This window comes from Hypomesus nipponensis, chromosome 2, assembly GCF_054491055.1.
Source record: "Hypomesus nipponensis isolate SF chromosome 2, ASM5449105v1, whole genome shotgun sequence".
NCBI classification, from domain to species: domain Eukaryota; kingdom Metazoa; phylum Chordata; class Actinopteri; order Osmeriformes; family Osmeridae; genus Hypomesus; species Hypomesus nipponensis.
This window is the reverse complement of record NC_140362.1, coordinates 21290001-21312500: the sequence shown is the minus strand read 5'-3', so window position 1 is coordinate 21312500 and position 22500 is coordinate 21290001. Positions and strand designations below refer to the sequence as shown.

Genomic DNA, 22500 nt, shown 5'->3' with positions numbered 1-22500 from the left:
AGGACCTTGATTTATTCCATTTCGAACATGCAGACAGGCAGCAGCCATGTTGTAATTGGTTGCTCAAGCACCGCTGGTCGTCTTGTCCACTTACTATCCCCTGTGCCCAGACAGAAGAGGCCCAGACCATAGGAAGTAGAACCAGACCACAGGAAGTAGATCCAGACCACAGGAAGTAGAACCAGACCACAGGAAGTAGAACCAGACCACAGGAAGTAGATCCAGACCACAGGAAGTAGAACCAGACCACAGGAAGTAGATCCAGACCACAGGAAGTAGAACCAGACCACAGGAAGTAGGACCAGACCACAGGAAGTAGAACCAGACCACAGGAAGTAGAACCAGACCACAGGAAGTAGATCCAGGGTAGAATCTCACCCAGTAGCAGTTAGATCCAGGTCTCGTCTAGTTCTACTGCCTCTGAAGGATTCACAGCGACATTGAAGGCCTGTACTACACGCGCCATAGAAAGGACAAAACACAGGACAAGTCAGAGCAATGAAGTGGTCTTTATCTTGAGAGTCTCTTGATCTTAGCAGTGCTCCCTGCTGTCTGGTGTCTGCTACTGCAGGTTGACCTGGACACCTGGAAGGTGATTGGTCTGTGATGAGGACAGTTAGACATCTTTGTGTTTTATTCTGATCTGGGATGAGCAGCTGAGTCGGGGTGTCCCTTCAGAGTGCTGGCAGTGGCGTGTCTGATCATGTGATCATGTGATCATGTGATCATGTGTATCTGGTTAATGGATCAGGTGGGACTGGCTTCCAGCTGCTGTGGATGTTTAGCTCCGAACCACAACAGACTACAACACGAGACAGCTGAACACTGAACATGGGTTAGAAACGTATCATTCATCCTAAAAACTCTCTGTCTCTATTTTTCTGTCCTTTGTTTGCTCTCCTCTCTCCTCCTCTTCCCTGTCTCCTCCTCCCTCTCTCCTCCTCCCTCTCTCCTCCTTCTTCTCTCCTCCTCTCTCTCTCCTCCTCTCTCTCTCCTCCTCCTCCTCCCTGTCTCCTCTTCCCTGTCTCCTCCTCCCTCTCTCCTCTCTCCTCCTCCCTCTCTCCTCCTTCTCTCCTCCTCTCTCTCTCCTCCTCTCTCTCTCCTCCTCCTCCCTCTCTCCTCCTCCCTCTCTCCTCCTATTCCTCCCTCTCTCCTCCTCCTCCCTCTGTCCTCCTCCTCCCTCACTCCTCTCCTCCTCCCTCTGTCCTCCTCCTCCTCCCTCTCTCCCTGATCTCTCAGGTATTTCAACAACATCACGCTGGGTGGGCGGGACTACTCCTTCAACAGCGACGGTTACCTTGCCAACCCCTATCTGGACGTCATCTCCTACACACCCGGACGAGGCTGGGAGGACGTAAGGATCTTACATCACTTCCTGCGGCTCTCTGGAGACTCTGCCTCACTTCCTGTTACTTGTTGTTCCTTAGGCTTTAGCCCCACTACCCAGCACAGTCTTTGGCTCGCTTGTGCGGGTCGGGAAGATGACCTAAGGAAGGGATCCTTTCATGGATGTAGAGACAGAGAATTTGCAGCTTCAGAGCAAAAGCAGGAGAGTCAGTGTGGTTGTAGATCAGGTGGAGTTTACCACAGGTCAAGCAGGCCTGAGGCAGAAAGGGAGACCGGCCAAATGTCAACACAGCATGACTCTTCTCTGGTCTCTCTGTTTGGGTTTAGATACCAGTGTCTCTTTGCATCTCATATCTTTTATCAATGTAAAGTATCAAGACACACAGGCACACACACACACACATGCACACACACACATGCACACATACACGCGCAGGCACACTAACTTCCACACGGATGCACACACAAACACCTCTGGTTAAACTCTGTCCTTCAGCAGGCTAATCTCTACAATCCATACTCGTGTTCTCGTTTAAGCAGCCTGTTTTCCTTGCTCATCTCTTGTTGAAAACGGCTGCAGTGATTTCCTGTTCCTCCCGTGTGTCTTGCTGTGGTAATACCGGTGTTTCTGCCCGGCAGATGGGTTCAAAGGTCAGACAGTGTTGTGTCCATGGAGACGAGTGTAAGGCGAGAGGAGGAGATGTACCTGAGGAGGATGTTTAGCACATGAAAGAGGAACGAGCCTCACATGACAGTTACTGCTTCGTAACATCAGCATTTGGATCCTGGAGCTAGCATAGCCACTTGCCGTGTGTGTGTCTGGATGTGTGTCTACCCATATTTTCCACTGCTGACATGTCATGCATATTTTATAAAGCTGTGTTTTGTTCAGAAATCCTTAATACAAGCCCCTGTCACCTGTTGGAGATGTGCGGTGTGTGTGTGTGTGTTTTTCACACTGCAAGATTTCACTTCTGTCAGTCTCAGACGAGAGAGATGCTCGTTCTTCTAACAACACACTCACACGCACACACACACACACACACACACACAAACCGCATGAGCACATTGTTTGTAATACTTGCACATACATACCTTTAGACACAGACACATTCCTCTCACTCTCTCACACACGCATGCACACACATTCCTGGTTCTCAAGCTCCTGCTGGTTTTAACAGCCCACCAGAGTCCAGTCCCAGCCTGTCATATCATGCTGACTCCTACGGTTTCCTTTGAATCCCTTTCAATTAGGGGCCCCAGCTCTGGTCCTCAGTCCTCATCAGTAAACCCAGGGCAAGACACCAGCCCTCACACATGGTCTGCACGCACACACACACACACACACACACACACAGCACACACACACACACACACACACACACACACACAGCACACACACACACACACACACAGCACACAGCACACACACACACAGCACACACAGCACACAGCACACACACACAGCACACACACACACAGCACACACACACACACACACACACACACACAGCACACAGCACACACACACACACAGCACACAGCACACACACAGGCAGGCGCAGGGGCACACGTGCACACACACACGTGCACACACACACACGCACACAGAGGATAAGGCTCCGGTATCTGCCTATTATGCACATCCACACTGTTGGCTCTCCCTGAATATTTAATGTTTACAATGACTGCACCATTACCTAGGGCCCACGAGCATCCAGCTCAGCTTACTGAAATACCGCAGAACCGTGCTTAACGTAACTCCATATCCTTCACCACTCACTCCTGCCGGAGAACTTAGACGTAGACTTATTTAAACGTAGAGAACTCGAATGTCTTCTGAGAGGCAATTTGTGGTCCAGCCGAAAAGAGAGAAGTTGCAGCAGTGGGTGTTCCAGTATGTTAACGGATGTTAAGGAACGTTAGCGCTCGTAAACGCAGCCCTGCTTGACTCATGCAAAAGTGACACAGTGCTCTGAATACCCTGCTCACCACTGCACCCTAACCCAGCATTACAGACCATCAGCATTATTATCTAGCTGGGCTGAATCATCCACAGTGTTCACAATAATAATTAGCCCCTGATCTGTTCAATTAGCTGTGTCATTGACGGGCACAACAAACCATTTTCTCAGAAACACAATTCCTGTCACAGGGTTTTGTTTTGTTTTGCTTTGCTTGTTTGTGTGTGTCTGTGTGTGTCTGTGTGTGTGTGTGTGTGTCTGTGTGTGTGTGTGTGTGTGTGTGTGTGTGTGTGTGTGTGTGTGTGAGTGTGTGTGTGTGTGTGTGTGTGTGTGTGAGTGTTCTTGCCCTGTCTGGGGTATCTGTTTCCTGTCTCTTCTCTCCTGAGGGTGTTTGGATTGAGCGTCTGTTGAGGGCTGCGGTCGAAACATGGTCGAAACATCGTCAGTGTCATGGTTTCTCTGTCTCTCTCTCCCTCTCTCACCCTCTCTCTCCCTTTCTCTCCCTTTCTCTCCCTTTCTCTCCCTTTCTCTCCCTCTCTCCCTCTCTCCCTCTTTCCCTCTCTCTCTGTCTCTCTGTCTCTCTGTCTCTCTGTCTCTCCCTTTCCCTCTCCCTCTCCCTCTCCCTCTCCCTCTCCCTCTCTCTCTCTCTCTCTCTCTCTCTCTCTCTCTCTCTCTCTCTCTCTCTCTCTCTCCCCTTCTCCCCCTCTCCCCCTCTCCCCCTCTCCTCAGTACACAGGGCTTGACTGCCCAACTCTCCCGTCCTCTACAGCCTGACTGGCTTAGACACAGCAATGCGCTTGTGTGTTTTTCAAACTACCCTGAGTGTGTATAGTATACCGAGAGTTAGCGAGTACAGTGAAAGCAAAAGTTTGGTTTATAGAAATTTGTTGTGTGTTTTTTGTGGACGTGTCGAGTGTGTTTGTTAGTATATATATGAGTCTGTCTGTGTGTGTTACTGTGTGTTAGTGTGTGCGTATTTTAGTGTGTGTTAGTATGTGTAAGTGTGTGTTAGTGTGTGTAAGTGTGTGTTAGTGTGTATTAGTGTGTGTAAGTGTGTGTTAGTGTGTGTTAGTATGTGTAAGTGTGTGTTAGTGTATGTTAGTATGTGTAAGTGTGTGTTAGTGTGTGTAAGTGTGTGTGTGTGTTAGTGTGTGTTAGTGTGTGTTAGTGTGTGTTAGTGTGTGTCCATCCTCCCTGTCCATCCCTCTCTGGGTCTGTTTCCCCAGGTAGGTTGGTGGGAGAACGGCATCTTGAGACTCCGTTACCCAGCAGGCTCCCGGTATGGCCCCTTCCTCCAGCCCCCGGACGACGCTCAGCACCTGCGCGTGGTCACGCTGGAGGAGCGGCCCTTCGTCATCGTGGAGCCGGCCGATCCCGCCTCCGGGACCTGCATCCGCGACTCCGTTCCCTGCCGGAGACCTCTCAACGTCAGGTGACTGCCAGCCCAGGGGGTCAAAGATCAACCTGGACCAATGAGATTAGATTATGATGATTAGAAGGAGCGGATTTGGAAAAGTGCTGTTCGATTGATTTTTTTTTAGATCGATTGAATTAATGTTTTTTTATTTGTATTATTATTTTTTATCATCGACCCAGTGAATTGCCGTAATAGAATCAGCCCTTTTCATTTTTCCATTTATGTTAACAGACTGTTGAAAGATTCCTGTTCTGCTGAAAAGGCATTGTGCAGAGCGTTGGTCTGTTGAACACCAGAGTGGATGCAGTCGTTGTAGATAGGGTTGCCAACTGTCCGGTATTAGCCTGGACGTCCCTTATATTGACCCTAATTGATTTGTCCCATACCTGACCCCTTGTCCCGTGTATTGACTGCTACGCTGATCTAATCATGACTGATACAACAGCAACAGCAGCAGTGCTGATCACAACACTTGAGAATGATCGCCGACACCCATCATCATCCAATCACAGCCAACCCTCACGCGCATCAGTATACGTCATCGCCTCCGCTATCACTAGCTAGCTATCGAACAGATTTGAGCAGTAGAGCTAACTAGTCTATTGTAACATGTCTTTCTCAGTTTCTAACAAAAATCTGTAAACGGGAGAGATCTCCATGAGGGCGTCCTGTCGTCTGTCGATGAAAAAAAAGCACAGGCCTTACAATATAAGTGTAGGTTAAGAGAGCAATAGCTAAGGGTTGGCATAATCTCTTCTGGTTATTAAAAGTCATGTTTCTAACTTCCCAGTAAATTCTAGACCTGACCGTATTGAGGTGTTTTTGTAACATTTGCTCTCAGTGCACAACAAGTTATGATCAATGTCTGTAGAGAGCACATTTTTGCAATTTCTGAGAAAATGTGTTTACCTCTGATGCGTGAATCCTGAAACGATAGATGAAACACCATCACAGCTGCACATTTACATCATGCGTAACTCATCAATGGAAATATGACTTGGCGGATGATTTTCTGGTAGACCAGTGTTGAACAGCGTTTTCTAAATGACAAGGTGTATACATGTGGGTTTGTGGTTCATCAGTTTCGGAATGGATGAGAGTGGAGATCTTACCGCAGCACTATTTAAGAGTTATGGAAAAGCTATTAATCACCTTTACCTCTCTTTATTTCGTTGGTTTTCTTCCGTTAGTCATCACTGTTTCTGCTCCAACTTTCTCCCACGGCTGACACTTCCCCCTCTCTTTGTGTGTGTGTGTGTGTGTGTGCGTGTGTGTGTGTGTGTCACAGTGCAATCCAGGAGGGTGAGACCGTTAAGAAACAATGCTGCAAAGGCTTCTGTATTGACATCCTCAAGCGATTGGCTAAGATTGTGGGTTTTACCTACGACCTCTACCTGGTGACCAATGGCAAGCATGGAAAGAAGATTGATGGAGTTTGGAACGGCATGATTGGAGAAGTAAGTCTCTGTCGATGGAACTGTGATGCTGGAAATGTGATCTGAGCATGTGCGGGTGTCTGGGTTAGGAGTGTGTGTGAGAGTGTGATGCTGCAGCAGAGATAGTGTGTGTGTGTGTGTGTGTGTGTTGCTTTTCTTTTCCATGTCCCAGCATTCTCTGGCCTCTGCTCCTACCTCTGGGGCTACCAGTTAAATGCTGCATGCCACATCAATCACTAAGAGAGTTATGGACCCTTAACCACAGCCAGCACTCAGACAGCCATCATTTATTACATACACACACACACACACACACACACACACACACACACACACTTGCATAGTACACAGGAATTCAGGCAGACAGGCCTGACATAGATACAGACACTGTATAATGTTTACACTTATGTGTGTGCTCCCCCTACACAGACCCACTCATACATGTGCCCCCCCCCCCCCCACACACACACACACACATACACACACACACACACATTTACAGTCTCTCACCCTGTGGGAGTGAGGTGTGGTCCTTGTTTGATTGAGGCGTCCTGCTGTGTCGCTACGTCCTAAAGGGAATTTGGCAAAGGCTCGTTGCCATGTGATCGAGAACAATGGTCGAGCGGGTTCCTTCGCTCGTCCCTCGACATCACCGTGACGCCGGCTTGGTCTGGGGCCAGCGTCGTCTATCCACCCACATTCACATGCAAAAGGCCTAAGTGCGTTTCATTTTCTCAGGCTAATTTCTGTCTTTTGATCAGATGTACCAAAGCCTGCCGTTCTTTGATCAGGTAATCCAGACTTGGCAGAGCCGCGGCGCTGCTTTCTGCTTCGTTCGCTTCTTTCTGCTGATTTGCTCTGAAGTGCGGATGTGCCATGTCTAATGTAGATTAACATTTCACTTACTCTATCAGCACACACAGCGTTTTCCTATTTGAAGGTGGGGTGGGTGGGGGGGGGGATGGGTGGGTGTGGGGGGCTAACTCACTTTGTATGATAAAGAGATGTGGAGGATAAGCGTGGAGAGAGAGCCCCTCCCCTCCCTGGAGCGAGGTTGGGGTCTGTTCTGGGGAACACTTTGCTCTGCTCTCAGGTAGAGCTGTTTGCAACAGCAGTAAGGTGATGTCATCCGCTCAGGCGGTCTGCTCGAGGCCCCGGGCTCTGAGACTGCCTCTCTAAGCGGTTGGTGGGTCTGAAGGTCTGGGCTCTGAGACTGCCTCTCTAAGCGGTTGGTGGGTCTGAAGGTCTGGGCTCTGAGACTGCCTCTCTAAGCGGTTAGTGGGTCTGAAGGTCTGGGCTCTGAGACTGCCTCTCTAAGCGGTTGATGGGTCTGAAGGTCTGGGCTCTGAGGCCCTCAGAGCACCGTAGGCTCTGCTGCTTCCCTGAGGCTGAGATCCTCTCCCTGGAGAAACCTGACCATGAATCTGTCCCCTGTCTGCCCACCTCCCAGCTCTCCTTCCTAACTGCATTTGCTCCTCCACGCCTCCAGGTGGTGTACAAGCGAGCGGACATGGCCATCGGCTCCCTGACCATCAACGAGGAGCGCTCGGAGGTGGTGGACTTCTCCGTCCCCTTTGTGGAGACCGGCATCAGCGTCATGGTCTCCCGTAGCAACGGGACGGTGTCGCCCTCAGCTTTCCTGGGTAGGTCGAGAAACGCAACACCCAGACAGGAAGCAGTCAGACAGGAAGCACCCAGACAGGAAGCAGCCAGACAGGAAGCACCCAGACAGGAAGCAGCCAGACAAAAGGCACCCAGACAGGAAGCACCCAGACAGGAAGCACCCAGACAGGAAGCAGCCAGACAGGAAGCAGCCAGGCAGGAAACAGCCAGACAGGAAGCAGCCAGACAGGAAGCAGCCAGACAGGAAGCACCCAGACAGGAAGCACCCAGACAGGAAGCAGCCAGACAGGAAGCAGCTCCTCTGGTCCGAGGTTCCAGTCTGGTTCATGCTCCCCCATTGACGCATCAGCAGTTATGAACCATGCAGAAGCTTCGGCATCAATGAAGTCAATGAGAAAACAAGTTGTAGCCTGTGGTTATTTTTCCGTTCTACAACAATGGGGTTGAGGTATTGTTTGGGCAATGGGCTTTCCTTGCCTTTATGCTGTTTTCTTGCTCAGCCTTTCCTGTCGTCTCATCTTGTATTTTCACTCAGTCAGCAGCTCAAGTGGTCCGTTGGGAGCTCAGGCTTATTGGGCTGAATTACACTGAGCTGTGCTGATTGGAAAACACAGAAACAGTCAAGTAACACTGATTGGTTCGCTCATGGAGTTCTGGAGATTGTGGTTGCTCTGATGGTTTCTCTGTCCATGACGTGTTTGTTCTCCACATTGCTTCTGCTCTCCTCTCCTCTTTTCTTTTCTTTTCTCCTCTCCTCTCCTCTCCTCTCCTCTCCTCTCCTCTCCTCTCCTCTCCTCTCCTCTCCTCTCCTCTCCTCTCCTCCTCTCCCCTCCCCTCCCCTCCCCTCCCCTCCCCTCCTCTCCCCTCCCCTCCTCTCCTCTCCTCTCCTCTCCTCTCCTCTCCTCTCCTCTCCTCTCCTCCTCTCCTCTTTTACTCTCCTCCTCCTCTCCTCTCCTCTCCTCTCCTCTCCTCTCCTCTCCTCTCCTCTCCTCTCCTCTCCTCTCCTCTCCTCTCCTCTCCTCTCCTCTCCTCTCCTCTCCTCTCCTCTCCTCTCCTCCTCTCCCCTCCCCTCCCCTCCTCTCCTCCTCTCCTCTCCTCCTCTCCTCCTCTCCTCTCCTCTCCTCTCCTCTCCTCTCCTCTCCTCCTCTCCTCTCCTCTCCTCTCCCCTCCTCTCCTCTTTTCCTCTCCTCCTCTCCTCTCCTCTCCTCCTCTCCTCTCCTACCCTCCTCTCCTCTCCTCAGAGCCCTACAGTCCGGCGGTGTGGGTGATGATGTTCGTCATGTGTCTGACCGTGGTTGCTGTGACCGTCTTCATCTTTGAGTTCCTCAGCCCTGTGGGCTACAACCGCAGTCTGCAGAGTGGCAAGAGTGAGTGATGGCTCCGCCCGTGCCTGTCCCTAACTCAGAAAGCAGGCCAAAACGCGCTTCATCACTGCACGCTTGTTGTTGTAAGGATCAAGTCGGTAAACATTCTTGAAAATCTCTGTCTAAGCAGCTCTCTGCTGGAGAACAGTCAGGCCAGTTTCACCGACGGTCGTCATAGGTGTGGAGCTTGTCAAGTCGAGCACCATTGTGAATGATTACATGACTCATTTTGCCCTGGAAGCTGTGTTGCGTGTCTGTTTGTGTACATTGGTGTGAAGGTGTGTGTGTGTGTACGCATGTGTGTGTGCCTCCCACAGGGTGATGGGTTCTCTCATGTTACACTGCAGGCCTATATTTTTTAATATTGAAGGAGACATATATTATTCAGCAGTGCAGTTTGCACCCTGGTGATGTTCAGTATGCCTTGAGCCTCCGTCCAAAATCTACTCTCACTCTCTCCTTCTTACTGCAAGGATGCTGTGCTGTCCATATCTTACCTCTTCATCCTCCCCCCCTCCGTGTGTCCCCTCACCCCTCCTCACCCCTGCTCACCCCTCCTCACCTCTTACTCCCATCTCTGGAAAAACTCAGGTCCTCGATCCCTCCTTTGGTGTGAGTTTCATCGTGGTGGGTGTAATCAAGTGTGTGATCACGTAGTCAAGCTGAAAGCTGTTGAGTTCAATATTTATTGACAGGGCTTGGGAGTGGCAGAGTCGAGGAATCTGCAGGATTCGGCAATGAATCATTCAGGGTGTTTGTAATTCAGTTCATCTCCAGCGGAGCTGGATCGACGGCTGCAGCCTGGAAGCAGAATCTGCTAATGATATTTGGCAAGTCTAATGGTGGTCTGGACTGCCACGTCTTCCTGTACTGGACTCTCTGCACGCCAGAGAGACTGGGGTCGCTCGTATCTTTGACAGAATCCATTGATTCAAAAACAACCTAAAATATATTTTTGTCCAATTTCTCGTTGAACTTTTATTTGTTCAAAATGATTCAAGCCAAATCCTTTTGTGGATAAACAGGTTCGACCTTGAACCTGAAGGGTTCCACACAGGGAAAACCAAAGAATCTTTTATGGTTGTAGAGGTAGGGACATCTGTCTATGGCCACCTCCACCCCCACCACACCCTCTCTCCCCCACCACACCCTCTCTCCCCCACCACACCCTCTCCCCCCCACCACACCCTCTCCCCCCCACCACACCCTCCCCCCCCCACCACACCCTCTCTCCCCCACCCTTCTGACCTCCTCCACCCCCACCACACCCTCTCTCCCCCACCACACCCTCTCCCCCCCACCACACCCTCTCTCCCCCACCCTTCTGACCTCCTCCACCCCCACCACACCCTCTCTCCCCCACCACGCCCTCTCCCCCCCACCACACCCTCTCTCCCCCACCACACCCTCTCTCCCCCACCACACCCTCTCCCCCCCACCACACCCTCTCTCCCCCACCCTTCTGACCTCCTCCACCCCCACCACACCCTCTCTCCCCCACCACGCCCTCTCCCCCCCACCACACCCTCTCCCCCCCACCACACCCTCTCCCCCCCACCACACCCTCTCTCCCCCACCCTTCTGACCTCCTCCACCCCCACCACACCCTCTCTCCCCCACCACACCCTCTCCCCCCCCACCACACCCTCTCTCCCCCACCCTTCTGACCTCCTCCCCCCCACCACACCCTCTCTCCCCCACCCTCCTCACCCTGTGTCCCCCCTGTCCTTGCAGAATCGGGCGGCTCCACCTTCACCATAGGGAAGTCAGTGTGGCTGCTGTGGGCCATCGTCTTCAACAACTCGGTCCCTGTGGAGAACCCCCGAGGAACCACCAGCAAGATCATGGTGCTCATCTGGGCCTTCTTCGCCGTCATCTTCTTGGCCTCTTACACAGCCAACCTGGCTGCCTTCATGATCCAAGAGGAGTACATAGACACCGTGTCTGGACTCTCCGACAAGAAGGTACCAGCGCATACAGAATAGAAGGATCAAAGCAGAATAAAGTAGGATGGAATAATGGAACTGGATGGATGGAAGGGAATAGAGAATGATGTGAGGCAGTAGAGCAGAATGGAAACAGGACAAAACAGAAATGAACAGAACAATATGGTTGTATTTCTGTGGTATAGTGTCGAGTGGGTTTATGTCATTTCCAATCATGGACATGTTACACGACACAGTGTATACGTGACAAGGGGTCGCAACTAACGTTTTTCCTCACTGTCCTAGGACCGTCCCGAAGTACAAAATGAACCGTCCCAAACTTAACCTGTCCCGACATGTAAATTCTTGTGTGTTTGCATTTGGACATTGTGACATTCATGACAGTCATGGGGCTCACATCAATGTCTGAATTTCAATGTGAATACAGACACAATAGAATACACTGTTTTCTGGCTTGTATCATAGTGGGGAAAACATAAGGTTTGAAAAAAGTTTGGGAAAACGTTTCGAAAACTTGAAAAATTGTTTTTGAAAAAAACGTTTCAGAAGGTTTGAAATCTAATTTCTACAAAAACTTTTAAAAGGTAAGGTTTTGAAATAATATTTTGTTGCAAAATGAAACATCACAGAAGACACACAAGGAACACAGAAGGCTTTGTGTATGTTAGACCTCTGTCTTCATGAAGTGCACATATGTGTCAGACCTACACACCTTCCTCTTCTTCAGTCTTCTAGACCCAGTCCCTAGACAGGGAACAGTAAGAGTGGTCTGTTACGGGGACAGAAATAGGTGTGACAGATTGGTCCGCAGTCTGCTCCATCTCATGTCCCACCCCTCCCCCCCTTCCCCCCTTCTCACCCTCCCCCCCTCCAGTTCCAGCACCCCACGGAGCAGTACCCCCCTCTGAAGTTTGGCACGGTGCCCAACGGGAGCACGGAGAAGAACATCCGTTCCAACTACCCAGACATGCACCAGTACATGGTCAAATACAACCAGAGAGGAGTGGATCAGGCCCTAGTTCAACTCAAGACTGGGTCTGTGTCTGTCTGTCTGTCTGTCTGTCTGCCTGTCTGTCCTCTTCTCCATGTGTTCCATTAATTTTGATTCTCTTATTCACACACTTTGTCTGGCTACTTTCCCCTTACCTCTCTCTCTCTCTCTCTCTCTCTCTCTCTCTCTCTCTCTCTCTCTCTCTCTCTCTCTCTCTCCCCCTCTCTCTCCCCCTCTCTCTCTCTCTCTCTCTCTCTCTCTCTCTCTCTCTCTCTCTCTCTCTCTCTCTCTCTCTCTCTCTCTCTCTCTCTCTCTCTCTCTCTCTCTCTCTCTCTCTCTCTCTCTCTCTGTCTCTCTCTCTCTCTCTCTCTCTCTCTCTCTCCCCTCTCTCTCTCCCTCTCTCTCTCTCTCTCTCTCTCTCTCTCTCTCTCTCTCTCTCTCTCTCTCTCTCTCTCTCTCTCTCTCTCTCTCTCTCTCTCTCTCTCTCTCTCTCTCTCCCCCTCTCTCTCCCCTCTCTCTCTCTCTCTTCCCCCTTTCTCTTTCTCTCCTTTCACACACACAGAGACACAAATACACTTCTTTTTCTGGTTAAATCTGTATTACAAGTCATGTGTGTTGGATAATCTGTACAATTTGCTTTCAGCTAAGCCTCTGTCATCATGTCTCCCCCCGTCGCCTCTCCACCCCAGACATAGTCCAGTGTTCATGTGGTTGGAAATGAGATGCTTTCTGTCTCTCCTTCCTCTTTCTCCGTCCTTTCTCTCCTCCACCCCTCATATCTGTTAGGTTCTTGCTCCACCTCCGCCCTGCTCTCCCTCCCTCTCCTCCCCTGGTCTCTGTCTTCCTTCCCTGCTCTCCCTCCCTCTCCTCCCCTGGTCTCTGTCTTCCTTCCCTGCTCTCCCTCCCTCTCCTCCCCTGGTCTCTGTCTTCCTTCCCTGCTCTCCCTCCCTCTCCTCCCCTGGTCTCTGTCTTCCTTCCCTGCTCTCCCTCCCTCTCCTCCCCTGGTCTCTGTCTTCCTTCCCTGCGCTCTCACAGTGTGTCTGTACTGAAACTTTATAATCCTCATCACTCTCCCCATGTGTGTTTTCCCCCTGAAGTGAGCACATTCTCCCTCCCCCTCCCCCCACCTCTTTGCTTGCGGCTCAGTCTATCACGCTCTCTATTCCTCCCTCTCTCTGGATCTCTCTTTCACGCTCTCTTTCTTCATCTCTCCCTCTGTAGTTCTCCTTCCTTCCTGATCTAACATTTTTCCATGTTCCTCCTTTTATGTTCCCCTCGGTTACACTTTCCTCTGTTCTCATGCTCCTCCTGGGTCATTCTCTGGGCCTTCCTAGAGAACGACCCCACTCTGTCCCTCCGCTTGTGTCCCCTCCTAACCACACAGTCATGCCCCCTGTGTCCCCTCCTAACCACACAGTCATGCCCCCTGTGTCCCCTCCTAACCAGACAGTCATGCCCCCTGTGTCCCCTCCTAACCACACAGTCATGCCTCCCTGTGTCCCCTCCTAACTACACAGTCATGCCCCCTGTGTCCCCTCCTAACCACACAGTCATGCCCCCTGTCCCCCCTCCTAACCACACAGTCATGCCTCCCTGTGTCCCCTCCTAACCAGACAGTCATGCCCCCTGTGTCCCCTCCTAACCAGACAGTCATGCCCCCTGTCCCCCCTCCTAACCACACAGTCATGCCCCCTGTGTCCCCTCCTAACTACACAGTCATGCCCCCTGTCCCCCCTCCTAACCACACAGTCATGCCCCCTGTGTCCCCTCCTAACCACACAGTCATGCCCCCTGTGTCCCCTCCTAACCACACAGTCATGCCCCCTGTCCCCCCTCCTAACCACACAGTCATGCCCCCTGTGTCCCCTCCTAACTACACAGTCATGCCCCCTGTCCCCCCTCCTAACCACACAGTCATGCCCCCTGTGTCCCCTCCTAACCACACAGTCATGCCCCCTGTGTCCCCTCCTAACTACACAGTCATGCCCCCTGTCCCCCCTCCTAACCACACAGTCATGCCCCCTGTGTCCCCTCCTAACCACACAGTCATGCCCCCTGTCCCCCCTCCTAACCACACAGTCATGCCCCCTGTCCCCCCTCCTAACCACACAGTCATGCCCCCTGTGTCCCCTCCTAACCACACAGTCGTGCCCCCTGTCCCCCCTCCTAACCACACAGTCATGCCCCCTGTGTCCCCTCCTAACCACACAGTCATGCCCCCTGTGTCCCCTCCTAACCACACAGTCATGCCCCCTGTGTCCCCTCCTAACCACACAGTCATGCCCCCTGTCCCCCCTCCTAACCACACAGTCGTGCCCCCTGTCCCCCCTCCTAACCACACAGTCATGCCCCCTGTGTCCCCTCCTAACCACACAGTCATGCCCCCTGTGTCCCCTCCTAACCACACAGTCATGACCCTGTGTCCCCTCCTAACCACACAGTCATGCCCCCTGTGTCCCCTCCTAACCACACAGTCATGCCCCCTGTGTCCCCTCCTAACCACACAGTCATGCCCCCTGTGTCCCCTCCTAACCACACAGTCATGCCCCCTGTCCCCCCTCCTAACCACACAGTCGTGCCCCCTGTCCCCCCTCCTAACCACACAGTCATGCCCCCTGTGTCCCCTCCTAACCACACAGTCATGCCCCCTGTGTCCCCTCCTAACCACACAGTCATGACCCTGTGTCCCCTCCTAACCACACAGTCATGCCCCCTGTGTCCCCTCCTAACCACACAGTCATGCCCCCTGTGTCCCCTCCTAACCACACAGTCATGCCCCCTGTGTCCCCTTGCAGGAAGCTGGATGCTTTTATCTATGATGCTGCTGTGCTCAACTACATGGCTAGGAAGGATGAGGGATGTAAGGTAAGAGTCAGACAGACCTTAGACCATGTGCTGCACTGTGCTGCACTGTGCTGTAATAGACTGCACTGTGCTGCACTGTGCTGTAATAGACTGCACTGTGCTGTAATAGACTGTGTTGTGCTGTAATAGACTATGTTGTGCTGCACTGTGCTGTAATAGACTGTGCTGTCCTGCACTGTGCTGTAATAGACTGCACTGTGCTGTAATAGACTGCACTGTGCTGTCCTGCACTGTGCTGCACTGTGCTGGAATAGACTGCACTGTGCTGTAATAGACTCTGCTGTCCTGCACTGTGCTGTAATAGACTGCACTGTGCTGTCCTGCACTGTGCTGCACTGTGCTGGAATAGACTGCACTGTGCTGTAATAGACTGTGCTGTGCTGTCCTGCACTGTGCTGCACTGTGCTGGAATAGACTTCACTGTGCTGTAATAGACTGTGCTGTGCTGTCCTGCACTGTGCTGCACTGTACTGGAATAGACTGTACTGTTCTGCACTGTGCTGCACTGTGCTGTAATAGACTGTACTGTTCTGCACTGTGCTGCACTGTGCTGTAATAGACTGTACTGTTCTGCACTGTGCTGCACTGTGCTGTAATAGACTGTGCTGTGCTGCACTGTGCTGTACTAAACTATACCGTATCATGTCAAGATCACTCAATGTGAACGTTTTTAGAACAGCAGCTGTTGTGGCCGGTTCGCTCCGTTCATTTGTGGATGTGTCTCCTAGGTGATGACCATCGGTTCGGGGAAGGTGTTTGCTACCACGGGCTACGGCATCGCACTCCACAAGAACTCCCGCTGGAAACGACCCTTAGACCTGGCTCTGCTGCAACTGGTGGGAGACGGTGAGAGGGGGAGAGGGGGAGAGGGGGAGAGGGGGAGAGGGGGGAGGGAGAGGGAGGGAGGGAGAGGGGGGAGGGGGGAGGGAGGGGGGAGAGGAGGGGGAGAGGAGGGGGGAGGGAGGGAGGGAGGGAGGGAGGGGGGAGAGGGAGGGAGGGAGGGAGGGAGAGGGGGAGAGGAGGAGAGGGGGAGAGCCCTGGCTGCCTGGTGCAGTGTGACTGAGGGGGTGGGTGGGGTAGGAGGACATAGGGGTGGGGGTGGTGCTGTCAAAGGCATTGTTGAGGAATAAAACTCCTTAAAGCTTTGCGGCTCTCTATGCCACTGGGGCTGGGACTATCTGCTCTTAAGACTGTTACTTACATCCGTAACCCTCTCTAGTCATCCCTCTCTCTCTCTCTCTTTCGCTGGTCTCTGGCGGTGAAGGAAAAGATTCAGTTGCTGTGCAGTGTTTCTCAAAGGGATCTTCAACACGTCTTCTGTGGGGGTGTTATAGTCATCACCTATTAGACAGAGAAGACAAACAGACCATAGGAGGAGAGAAGCAGGGAAACAAACTGAACACGACTGAAACCGTGTACTGAACGAATGAAGCTTAAAAGCACGTGGCTTCAGCCCTGTGCTGGTCCATCGTCCGACCTCATGTGAAGGATTACTGACTGTGAGAGGGAAAGAGAGCTCTTAAAGCACGCGATTGATCCCTGTGATGGAGAGAAGGGCGTGTGTGTGTCATGTTGGGGCTGTCAGTCCACCACACACACACCCTCTGAATCGTCTCAATGGGATGCTCCCTGTTTGGCATCGGCTGTGTGTTTTAAATGGGCTTTGTGCGTGTTGTGGCAAACAAAGCCCTTTAGCTGTCCCCAGCACTCTGGCTGCTGACACAGCCATAATGCCAATTTGGCGCCAAGATCTATTAAATAAGTTGCCAGTGGACGGCTGAATTACATTTACATTTAGTAGACGCTCTTATCCAGAGCGACTTACAGTAAGTACAGGGACATTCCCCCGGGGCAAGTAGGGTGAAGTGACTTGCCCAAGGACACAACGTCATTTGGCACGGCCGGAAATCGAACTGGCGACCTTCAGATTACTAGCCCGATTCCCTCACCGCTCAGCCACCTGACTCTGAATACCCAGACCTGTGAAGACACCGTGTTCAGGCGTGTCGCAACATGTTCCCTCTGTCGTCGTCTCTCCTGTTTGTTGGCACATGTGCGCGAGAGACATGCCCTCGTTGCTACTTCGACTAGACTTTACAGGAACAATGTGGATGTGTGGCTGGCTGGCTGGCTGGCTGGGCGGTAATGGGACAGTATTAGATGGGAATGGATCTAGTAATAGGGAGGTGTTATTGGAGAGGATTACTAAAGCAGAGGATTAGTTCCTGGAGGGAGAGAAAGGGGTGTTGCGTTCTGGTTTCCCCGGGAGGGGGGTTGGGGAGGTGGGTTGTTGCGACTGAACGGCCCCTCTGCGGTGCTCCACGCCGTGCTAAACTTTGAGTGTTTGTTTTACGGTGTCGCACTATGACACGTCCTGCTCCTAGGAGCGAAGCAGCTGTGTGCTCAGAGGAGAGAGCCAGGGGAGGAAGGGGGAGGCGGTCTGGAGCTGGCCTGTGATTGGCTGGATGGTGCGCTGGTGCGTGGAGAGGGTGTTGTTCTACATCGTCTCCTGTGATTCTCTTCACTGTTCCTGGAGATCCTCTATTGATCTGACATCAAGCAGCACTTGAGACGAACGAGCGAGCTTCTCTCAGCATTATCTCTCTCTCTCTCCTCTCTCTCTCTCTCTCTCTCTCTCTCTCTCTCTCTCTCTCTCTCTCTCTCCCCTCTCTCTCTTTCTCTCTCTGGATCTATCCGTGTCTCTCCCCCCCCCCCTTCTGTCTCTCCATCTATCCTTGTCTCCCTCTCTCTTTTGATCCAGTCTACCTCCGTTCAAGCCTGAGGTAGTGAACACCATACAGTGTTGAGTGACTAAATACTAAACTTCATTATTTGGCTGATCGAACTCCAAGGTGCCTTGCCAGAGCGTTTGTGGAGCTATGATAACGAGGGGGGGGGGGATTATAGGATATGGTTTGCTGCGCCCGGCGCTACACAGGTCTGGCATGTCCAGGCTCCTGTCCAGGGCATGCCAGCTCCATAGTGCCAGATCCAGCTCCACCTGACCCCACACCTGGCAGCTCTGACAGCCGGCTGGCTGGAGGGGGGGAGGGAGGGAGGCAGGCAGTGGGGGGGGTAAGAGAGGAAGAGGGATGAGAAAGAGGGATGAACAAATAAAACAGTGAGAGAGCCAGAAGGAGAGAGAGAGGGAGAGGGCAAGAGAGAGAGAGAGAGAGACTGAGGCCTGCCTGCCTGCCTGGATACCTGCCTGGATGAGAGGGGGAAAGCAGAGAGTTAAAGGACCAAGTCATCCACTCTGAAGGAGGGAAGAAGGGAGGGTGGAAGGGGCAGGGGTGGAGGGAGGGTGGAGGTGGGGGTCACTCAGAGTGGAGTGGCCCGAGAGCCAGAGGGATGAGACGGGGCTTAGAGAGGCGGAGCGACGTGAGTGCCATGTCTGAGCCTCCTGGAGAGGACAGGACAGGGAGCCTGTTTACCCCATCCTGGAGAGGGCAGGACAGGGAGCCTGTTTACCCCATCCTGGAGAGGGCAGGACAGGGAGCCTGTTTACCCCATCCTGGAGAGGGCAGGACAGGGAGCCTGTTTACCCCATCCTGGAGAGGGCAGGACAGGGAGCCTGTTTACCCCATCCTGGAGAGGGCAGGACAGGGAGCCTGTTTACCCCATCCTGGAGAGGGCAGGACAGGGAGCCCGTTTACCCCATCCTGGAGAGGGCAGGACAGGGAGCCTGTTTACCCCATCCTGGAGAGGCCAGGACAGGGAGCCTGTTTACCCCATCCTGGAGAGGGCAGGACAGGGAGCCTGTTTACCCCATCCTGGAGAGGCCAGGACAGGGAGCCTGTTTACCCCATCCTGGAGAGGCCAGGACAGGGAGCCTGTTTACCCCATCCTGGAGAGGCCAGGACAGGGAGCCTGTTTACCCCATCCTGGAGAGGACAGGACAGGGAGCCTGTTTACCCCATCCTGGAGAGGACAGGACAGGGAGCCTGTTTACCCCATCCTGGAGAGGGCAGGACAGGGAGCCTGTTTACCCCATCCTGGAGAGGGCAGGACAGGGAGCCTGTTTACCCCATCCTGGAGAGGACAGGACAGGGAGCCTGTTTACCCCATCCTGGAGAGGCCAGGACAGGGAGCCTGTTTACCCCATCCTGGAGAGGGCAGGACAGGGAGCCTGTTTACCCCATCCTGGAGAGGGCAGGACAGGGAGCCTGTTTACCCCATCCTGGAGAGGACAGGACAGGGAGCCTGTTTACCCCATCCTGGAGAGGCCAGGACAGGGAGCCTGTTTACCCCATCCTGGAGAGGGCAGGACAGGGAGCCTGTTTACCCCATCCTGGAGAGGCCAGGACAGGGAGCCTGTTTACCCCATCCTGGAGAGGCCAGGACAGGGAGCCTGTTTACCCCATCCTGGAGAGGGCAGGACAGGGAGCCTGTTTACCCCATCCTGGAGAGGCCAGGACAGGGAGCCTGTTTACCCCATCCTGGAGAGGCCAGGACAGGGAGCCTGTTTACCCCATCCTGGAGAGGCCAGGACAGGGAGCCTGTTTACCCCATCCTGGAGAGGCCAGGACAGGGAGCCTGTTTACCCCATCCTGGAGAGGCCAGGACAGGGAGCCTGTTTACCCCATCCTGGAGAGGCCAGGACAGGGAGCCTGTTTACCCCATCCTGGAGAGGGCAGGACAGGGAGCCTGTTTACCCCATCCTGGAGAGGACAGGACAGGGAGCCTGTTTACCCCATCCTGGAGAGGCCAGGACAGGGAGCCTGTTTACCCCATCCTGGAGAGGGCAGGACAGGGAGCCTGTTTACCCCATCCTGGAGAGGCCAGGACAGGGAGCCTGTTTACCCCATCCTGGAGAGGCCAGGACAGGGAGCCTGTTTACCCCATCCTGGAGAGGGCAGGACAGGGAGCCTGTTTACCCCATCCTGGAGAGGCCAGGACAGGGAGCCTGTTTACCCCATCCTGGAGAGGCCAGGACAGGGAGCCTGTTTACCCCATCCTGGAGAGGGCAGGACAGGGAGCCTGTTTACCCCATCCTGGAGAGGGCAGGACAGGGAGCCTGTTTACCCCATCCTGGAGAGGCCAGGACAGGGAGCCTGTTTACCCCATCCTGGAGAGGCCAGGACAGGGAGCCTGTTTACCCCATCCTGGAGAGGCCAGGACAGGGAGCCTGTTTACCCCATCCTGGAGAGGCCAGGACAGGGAGCCTGTTTACCCCATCCTGGAGAGGCCAGGACAGGGAGCCTGTTTACCCCATCCTGGAGAGGGCAGGACAGGGAGCCTGTTTACCCCATCCTGGAGAGGCCAGGACAGGGAGCCTGTTTACCCCATCCTGGAGAGGCCAGGACAGGGAGCCTGTTTACCCCATCCTGGAGAGGGCAGGACAGGCTGCTGTTGTTGTTGTTGAAGGTCAAGAGAGAAAGGAGATGCACTCCAAGCTGAAGTGAGGAACTTTGCCAGTGTTGTTACGTTTCATCTACTGATTCTTTTTGTGTGTGCAGTGTGCACTGTCCTGTGCATACAAAGCTGTGTGTGTGTGTGTGTGTGTGTGTGAGTGTGTGTGTGTGTGTGTGTGTGTGTGAGAGAGAGTCAGACACAGAGAGATAGATAAAGTGAGAGATAGAGAGAGGGAGAGATAGAAGGAGAGAGATAGAGAGAGAGAGATAGAGAGACAGAGAGAGAGAGAGAGAGAGAGAGAGAGAGAGAGAGAGACCACAGCTTTACCTGCGTCTGTTGGACTGCTGCAGCATGTCAGCGTCCATCTGTTGCTGTAGCTGTAGGGGCCGGCTGATTGGCTAATGAGCTTCAACAGAAGAAGCATTAGTCAGATCACACAGCTGACTGAGCCGGCTTCATTTAAGTGTTGGAGCTGAGCTGATGATAGCAGGAACCTGGGCACCAACAGGGCTGGGGGGGGGGGGGGCACCAGGGCCGGGGGGGGGCACCAGGGCCGGGGGGGGGGGGCACCAGGGCTGGGGGGGGGGGCACCAGGGCTGGGGGGGGGCACCAGGGCCGGGGGGGGGGGGGGCACCAGGGCTGGGGGGGGGCACCAGGGCCGGGGGGGGGGGTTAACAGCAGTTTTATGGGTATTACGGTGGGGCCTCGCACATGTGTGACTGTGACTGCAGGGCTGTTGGTTACATCACATCCTGCTGGTTGCATCACATCCTGCTCCAGTCGTCTCTCCTCTGTGGCGCTGCTGTTGTGAGTCAACGGCTGTGCGTTCCCTTTTGTATCGCAGTAGAGCGGAAAACGAGAGAGAGAGCAGGGAGAAATGGAGATGTAAATTAGAAAAGGGAGCGAGAGGGAGAAGGGGGAGAGAGAGGAAGAAGGGGGAGAGAGAGAGAGGGAGAGGGAGGAGAGAGAGGGAGAAAGAGGGAAAGAGAGGGAGAGGGGGGAGAGAGAATGAAAGAGGGAGAGAGAGGGAGAGGGGGAAAGAGAGAGAAAGAGAGGGAGAGGGGGGAGAGAGAGAGAAGGAGAGAGAGAGGGAGAGGGGGGAGGGAGAGGGAGAGAGAGGGAGAGGTGGGAGAGAGAGAAAGACGGCGAGAAAGAGAGAGGGAGAGGGGGGAGAGGGGGGAGAGAGAATGAAAGAGGGAGAGAGAGGGAGAGGGGGAAAGAGAGAGAGAGAGAGGGAGAGGGGGAGAGAGAGGGAGAGAAGGGAGAGAGAGAGAGGGAGAGAGGGAGAGGGGGGAGGGAGAGGGAGAGAGAGGGAGAGGTGGGAGAGAGAGAAAGACGGCGAGAAAGAGAGAGGGAGAGGGGGGAGAGGGGGGAGAGAGAGAGAGAGAGAGAAGTCTCGTTAGGCTTTTCCCTCCAATATGCTTCTTTAATCCCTTCATGAATCATACATCTGCTTGCTGTCCATCGCTATGGTTACACAGGCAATTTACCAACCAATCAGAGCAGGAGCTGGGCCCTCTGTGCATCTGGGTAGGCTAGTTCATAAATGAGAAAACGTAGTTGTGAAGGAAGACGGGCATGTTGGGTCCCTGGTAGGGTTAGAATCCTCAAAGCCCCGGAGCCTCACCACCATTGCGATTCTGACCATCCCTCCAGCACAATTAAATGATTATGATCTCTACACACTTCTCTCTCCTTCTGTCTCTCCTTCCCTATCTAGTATACTTCTGTCTCTGTTCCACACTCGCTATTTCCCCCTCTCTCTCTTTCTCTCACACATATACACACACAAACGCACATTTCCTTTTTTCTCTCCTCTCTCTCCATCATGCCTCTCTTCAGACTGGAGTGTTCCTGCTGTTTGTCATAATGACACAATCTCTGCCTCTCATCCTCCATCTCTGCTTCCCTGTTCCATCTTTCCCTCGCTCATTTCCCCCGACACACGGTGCGATCGTGGCCAGAGAAGGAATGCCCCGCTCTCTCCTCTCTCCGCTCTCGTTGTCCCCCACGAACCCTCTCTCCTCACCCCTCCGCCTCTCTCTCTTTCTCTCTTTCCCCCCTCTGCTCATTTGCTCCCTGTTACAATGTTGAGATTAGGTTGTCGAGGCCATTCTACATCTCTGTGCCACTTTCATTGTTCTGTTTCTCTCTTCCTCTCCCTTTCATGCTCTCTCTCTGTCTCTCTCTCT

General features: G+C 53.3%; 1 protein-coding gene across 1 annotated transcript in view; it reads left to right on the top strand.

Annotated features, from left to right (window-relative positions):
* grin2db (glutamate receptor, ionotropic, N-methyl D-aspartate 2D, b) overlaps window positions 1-22500 on the top strand; it is a 33380-nt gene that overhangs the window by 5595 nt on the left and 5285 nt on the right. The window contains 9 exon segments of the mRNA XM_084668850.1: window positions 1240-1354; window positions 4538-4743; window positions 6017-6185; window positions 7654-7807; window positions 9029-9154; window positions 10886-11115; window positions 11972-12132; window positions 14884-14953; window positions 15682-15799. Of these exon segments, the coding sequence (XP_084524976.1) occupies window positions 1240-1354; window positions 4538-4743; window positions 6017-6185; window positions 7654-7807; window positions 9029-9154; window positions 10886-11115; window positions 11972-12132; window positions 14884-14953; window positions 15682-15799 (1349 nt within the window).